We start from the raw sequence: 6,873 nt of genomic DNA on the forward strand, positions 1-6,873 counted from the left end.
CTGTTTCTAAAGCATCTACATTCAATGTACTACAACTTATTTAGAAACTTCCTTTATGCAAAGTCTTGCATAAAAATCAAAGCAAAGAGATTAAAGCCCAAAAACAGACTTTCTATTTTTTGCTCCAAGTCTATCCTTGTCAAAGATTTGGTCTCATTTAGCATCTTCCAAAAATGTATAAATAAAAAACCAATAAAGCATAGTTTTCTTAAATATATCATAATTATCTATAGACATATCTCAAACATTCATTATAAATCTTTAGGCATGCCTAAAAATTATTTTTGCTCCATCTGCTAGTCTTGGATTTGGTAAGAACTTGATAGCTTCATTGGGATTTACAAGATGCCACCTGTATAAGTAAGAAATAAATAAGATACATTGAAATATATGACATAATATAGTATGTAGTTAGAGAAATTCATTATATACTATATACTAACTAAAATGTTCTAAATTTAAATTGTATCATTTAGATGATGTGTCTTTTTGAATAAATAGCCAACAAATCAGTCATAAAAGGGTAAAAATATTACTTATAGTCAACACATATTTGGTGTAAGAACATTAAGAGTTGCATTTTAGCAAGGTTGTTTCCAGGGCATTGCCTAGAACCATGACCAAATACACTATAAACTCCAGAGTTAAAGTTGAATCCCTGTAAAAAAAATTTAAATGTTAAATCCTAAAAGTTAAATTATAAGATATAAATTAACATTAATTGTTTTATTAAACCATAATATTTGATAAGATCTTAAAAGTTAAAACTTACATCCCATCTATCTGGATTGAATGTTAAAGGATCATTGAAATATTGAGGATCCACATGGAGTGAGCGAATCCAAACTATTACTTTCCATCCTTTAGGAAACTTGTAACCTATAAGATAAAGTAATTTTATCAATTTAATATTATTTGAAACATCTTAGTTATCTTCCCATTACCTTGAGGAACCAATTCACCTTTAAATTTAGTGTCTTTTGACACTGTTTTGAATATAAAATGGGCTACATTTGCAAGTCTGATAACTTCATCCACCACCTACATCACTGACATTAATTAAATGATGGAATAAGAATAGTCATAATAGTTCGTAATATTTTGTTATGAAGTATTAACAATCGCCATTTTAATGAGAAGTAGAAAAATCATAAATTATTAAACTGGTTCCTCTTATTTATAAACCATAAAATTTCAAGCTATATCAACATTCTATGTGTTACCTTTAAAGTATATGTCATTTTCTTGACATCATCGTAATTGAGGAGTTTGTCCTCTCCCTTCTCCTTTTTGATGGCATTAGTTTCCTCCTGAATCAAACCCATGTTGTATTGATTAGATTAATATATGATTTAAAGATTATTATAAGTATTTAGATTGATACATAAAGTAAAAATGAATATGTACTATAGGATTAAAAATGTATACTGGAGCTTATTATAACATTAAAATTGTATTATTTTTGAAAGATTATTAGAAAGTAATAAATAGATGGATTATAATTGATAACTATTCAAATTTGAATTAAAAATATACCTTCAATTTAGAGAGAACATTGGGATATTTAGACAAGTAATAAGTAGCCCATATCATTGAGCTAGCAGTGGACTCGTATCCTGCTAAAAGCAAGGATGTTAAGTTATCAATAATTTCTTCTTCACTCAACCTTTGACCATTGGAATCTACTACACCGATCAAATTTGATAGAAAATCTATCATCGTATTCTCCTTGTTCACTTTTCTACGATGGATTTCAGAATATATAATAGTTGACAACCTTCTTCTACACTGTAGATATATCCATTCACAAGAAAAAGAAAAAGAAAATTAATACATTCATCAAGTTAGATTTCTTTCATATTTTATAGTTCTCAAATAAATTTACAATTTATCAATGAATAAAACAATTTTATGTTCCCTTAAAAGAGACACAAACGGAGGTAGTGAAATTGTGTCATATTGGATAGATATCAATATAGATATGAAAATAACTTATTTATTTAGCTTTCTAATAGAAGATGTGAACATGCATCACTTCTAATGTAAAATAATCTCTAGGATTATCCGTCTTAAAAGATTCAAATGGTTGTACCTTAAGAGCAAAATGAAATGCAGTTCCAGGGATATTAATTGGTTGAGCTCTAAGTCCATCTAGGAGCCCTCTGTACATCCTCTCCATACTTTCAACCATGGGGCTTCTTTCAAAGCTCAGGAATAAAGAGCATATGTTGGAAAATGCCAACTGCAATTTTTTAAAAAAAAATGTTTAGGATTATTTTTAGAGAGAACATTTAAATGACCTACATCCCAATTCTCAATGAAAAAATATTTATAAATCATTCTATCAATTGAGAGTTTTTTGATCAAATAATAAGAATTAGATTAATTAATTATAAATAAATTACAAATATCCTAATCAAAGTCTTAGATATACATCGAAATTAGATTAATTAATTATAAATAAATTACAAATATCCTTATAGAAGTCTTAGATATGCATTGAAGACATACTGTGCAAGCCAATTGCAATAGCAAAAATACTATGCTCTTCTTATGTTTGGGATTAATTTTGCATATATACATAGATTTTATCCAATCCAATAGGCAAGGAAAGAAATACAAAAATGAAATGAAGGAAAATTACTTTATTGATTCAATTTTATTTGTATCAAACTATAAGAATCAAAGTAAATGGATTATGAAAAAATTACAATTATCTTATTATATAGAAATCCTAGATACATCAAAAGTTTCTAAAAAGCGTTAGCAATACACAACCTACATTATTTTGATGGGAAAGGAAAAGAACTAAAATAGTTTCCCATAATGCAATGAAGATTCTTAAACTTCTAGGAATAGTTAATTTTTCCATTCAATTTATTAATTTTTTATTTAGATTGTGTATGTACTTTTAGTATCAGCATTCATTCAGATTATATTCAGTATTAGAAAATATGATCTAAAATATTAATACTAAAAATACATATAAGATTAGGCTAGTGTACATAATACAACACTAGATTGTGAGTCGCTTAGTTGAGAAGTCTTGGATTCAAGTCTACTCAACTGATACTAATAATAATTAATCACAACAAATAATAATAAATAACCATAACTTTGACCTATCAAAAAGGATTAAAAGATTTATTAATTTTTTTAATATTTAATCAATCAAAAGAATACTTACAGATCTGAGTTCATCAGCCGTATGGATCTCCCCCTTGATAGCCCAGTTTTGGAAGGTTTCTTTGAAAACAGGGTGTAATTTGATGAAAATATTGTGCAGAGACTTGGGACTATTAATGGCTTCCAGTACACAGCGTCTGATACGCTTGTGTTGCTTTCCTTCGACCATGGCGATCGACTCTTCTCCAAGCAGTTTGGGAGCAGGCCACCCTGCTGTGAAACTGCCATCTTCAGTGCCTGACCCCATCACATATTTGTTGAACTCTGGAGAACATGTTATAATCGTAGGGTAGCTAAACAAATGGCTTCTGTAGATCCCAGTATTCCCATATCTGCTTTAACATAACCAAATATCAGTAATGGTGAACTGGAGCAAATGAATTGTTATTATCTTTTTTCCTTGTAGCTTCTTACATAAACAGTATATTCTATTTGTGATATCAATTGTGTGATGTTTTTAATCAAACTTATTGATCAATTTTTCACGAGTAGTGGTTCCTCCAAATCATAGTTACATTCTTTGGCAACGGGGGACGGGGTGACGGGGGACTGTTACTATACATATGGTATTTCAAATGTTAGTTATGAAAAGATGTATTGCAATATAAGATATAAAGAAGTAAAAGAGTAAATACTTGAACATTCTATTGAATTGGGACATCAAACATTGACATAAACTTCTGACTATTTAGTTTATTGTATCAAAGTTTCAAACCAATTATGTATTGAATTAAGCTTGACAAACAACAAATTGATATGCAAACAAAAATCAGTAATCTTAATCAAGATCTTTAATAATGCTGCTCTCTTTTGAATAGGAGTACTTTAGAAATCTGTACCAAATACTGGGTCCATGGATAAGAATCCCAAGGGTGTGGATATGCCTACCCATGTAACTTAACAGATTACCATCTAAACAAATCAAAACTTGGAATATTCTATTTAAATTTGACGGTATTTTTTTTGGAAAAGAGGGGTAAAAATTTATTAAGACAGAAAGAAATACAACAAGGAGAGCTTAACAAGGAGCTCGATCCTGTCATCAAATTCTTGCACCATCTCAAAGGACAGTTGCCTCCTTTCCCTAATATTCCAACCTGGATCATGAGGGTATTAAATGACTCCCTAAACATAAATTTTCTTCCGTAATAAACTGGTTCTGAAATATAAATGAATTGAATAGAAAAATTTCGTATCTTCAAAACATAATCAAATATATTGTAATTGAATTATAAGTTCTATAAGAAAAAGTTGTCGTTTTTATATACAGGATATTATAAAATTCGATTTATTTATAGATAATTTATTTCAAATTACTCCAATATATAGCTTCTGTTGAAGATGGTGTATGGTTTTTAAATTAGTTATGCAAATAAATCAGAACCTATAAAATGCTGACTATATGTAGACTCTTCTTAAATAATCAAACTTGTTTATTTGATAATTTCTCTACTTTAATAAATTTGTTCCAACATAGTAAATTGTTCTAACATATCAAAGGCTTTAATATGGATCGATAAATCTATAGATAAAAGAGGTTTGAGCATAAAAACAGAGAAAAGATGTAGAAATTACTTTGCATATCTGTTCCATATGAAATCATCTGGTTTCCCAGTGAACTTGAAATACCATAAAAAGTTGAGCAGCTCTCCAATGACAGGCCAGCCCATATGACCAGGGGGGAGCTTTCCTCCATTGTTAGATGACGATCTCAAATGTGGGTAGCAATACCACCAATGATTAAAGGATCTGAGAGCCCATATGAGTAATGGGATTACTCCCAACAACAATCCGGTCACCCACATTGTATCCATACATGTATTATGATGATACAAGATGCTCTATCAGTATGTATATTTTGGCTTTACTAGCTCCGATATCTCCAATGGTCATTTTGGATATTCTTTTTACTGTTTTTAGCAACGAGAGCATTTGATGCTCTTTGTTTTACACCACAAATTGTAAACAAGGTAAAGACAATGCCTGATGTTTGTTGACACCAACCGAATACATCATGACAAATATAACCGCTCATTCAATAAATATAGTATTGATATCCAATTTTAGATATTAGCCTATTATTATTATTATTATAGTTGTTGGGGTAAGCACAATTATTTTTATTTGTCTTTTAAGCCACTTAATGAAATTTAAGTATTAATTGTACAAAAGTATAATAATTATGATTTTACTGATATTCTCGGTGATTTGAGCTGATATGACCTTCTGCTTGTCTTCATTTTGAGCATTATTGGTATGGCTTTTTCGAGCAGTTTCTTCAATATGTATCCTGTATCTCTTTGCTGTTACAAATATTGACAATATTCTGACTCTGCGAGTATTTTTTTTTTTCACAACTGTAATCTTTGTTTATGCAGCAAAAATATTTTCCATGGTTTGCCGATCATTAAATATAAATACATATAAATATTTTTAATAATATCATTTCAATGGAAGAGTGGAAAGGATTGATTATTGTTACTATGATTGAATTAAGACCAGGCTAATAAAATCTCTAGGTGGGCAACATGTGGGCTCTCATAAATCTTAAACCATTACACATTTTTAAGTATCGTGAACATGTATCACAACTTAAATTGTACTATAAGATTACGTAGCAGGGTAGCAGTCAATAGAAATATCTTGTATGATTTGTTATAAGAGTGTCATCAATTAAAAAATTCTTGTATGATTCTTTATTTAAACATTGCCATCAATAAAAAAATCTTTTATGATTGTTTATTTCAACCGTGCCATCAGTGCCACCAAATTATTTAAGTATTGATGGAATGATTGCTTATGTTAATAACAATGAAATCAATAAAGGTGGTCTTGTATGATTGCTTATTTGAACAGTGGTGTAAATTAGGGTTTGGTCTCTTTTAAATTTCTTAACCGTAAGAAAACTCTAATTCGTGTTTTGCAAAAATATTGCATTAAGCAAGCTTTTTAGGTTGTATGCCTTTTTATCAAGTGGGAAAATCATTTTAAAATACTCCTTCCCAAGAACCTTTTAAAAGATTATTCATTTTGTTCCCTAAAATTTCCGAAGTAATCTTTACCTTCAGATTTCTTCAAAATCTACGATGGTTGCCTTGTTGTTATGAGAAGTTGTGTGCCTTTTACCACTAGTGGACCAAGCAACTATTACATGCGGGACCCAGTTAGTAAATAAACATAGTTTCAAAGTGAATTGCCCGCATTGTCGCTATTGGAAATGGCCAGGTTTTTACCTTTAGCGACATAGGGATTGCCAAAAAAAGGAAATACAGTGGAACCAAACCTAAAGATAGGCATCATGTTTTTTCTTATTATAAATCAGCCTCGTCATCACATTGTTGAATTTCTTTCTAGGTAAGGAACATATCAGGGGGGTTTAAACCTAATACCAGGAATCATAAGATAGGGACAAGCCTAAGCATTAGCTAAATCTTATATGTAGTAAGGCTAAATCTTAGTTCTGGGCCAACATTAATAGAGTCATCATGACTCACTTCACTTTAGGCTCTGTAGGGCCAAGGCGGGCAAACCTTGGATTGATCTCATTAACTTGATACTCTTCTTTGCAAGACTATCCCCTATAGCAGAAATGGTCAATATTCTTCTATGATTTGTTGATGAACTTTCCGATCATAGTAGCTAACTATAACTTAAAAAGTAGATGCAAATAAGTAATGACCAACACTT

General features: G+C 30.1%; 1 protein-coding gene across 1 annotated transcript; it reads right to left on the reverse strand.

The window, feature by feature from the left end:
* Positions 1 to 261: 261 nt before the first annotated feature.
* LOC149554553 (ent-kaurenoic acid oxidase 2-like) lies at positions 262 to 5,000 on the reverse strand. Its single transcript, XM_089828916.1, has 9 exons — positions 4,762 to 5,000; positions 3,188 to 3,518; positions 2,093 to 2,242; positions 1,537 to 1,788; positions 1,224 to 1,310; positions 963 to 1,041; positions 773 to 879; positions 537 to 658; positions 262 to 352 (listed from the first exon to the last, which is right to left on the reverse strand). Exons 1-9 carry the CDS (start codon positions 4,998 to 5,000, stop codon positions 262 to 264), a joined length of 1,458 nt encoding a protein of 485 aa, XP_089685042.1.
* Between the last annotated feature and the right edge of the window lie 1,873 nt (positions 5,001 to 6,873).

Source organism: Cupressus sempervirens, chromosome 5, assembly GCF_028749045.1.
Source record: "Cupressus sempervirens isolate cs-2001-9-10 chromosome 5, ASM2874904v1, whole genome shotgun sequence".
NCBI classification, from domain to species: domain Eukaryota; kingdom Viridiplantae; phylum Streptophyta; class Pinopsida; order Cupressales; family Cupressaceae; genus Cupressus; species Cupressus sempervirens.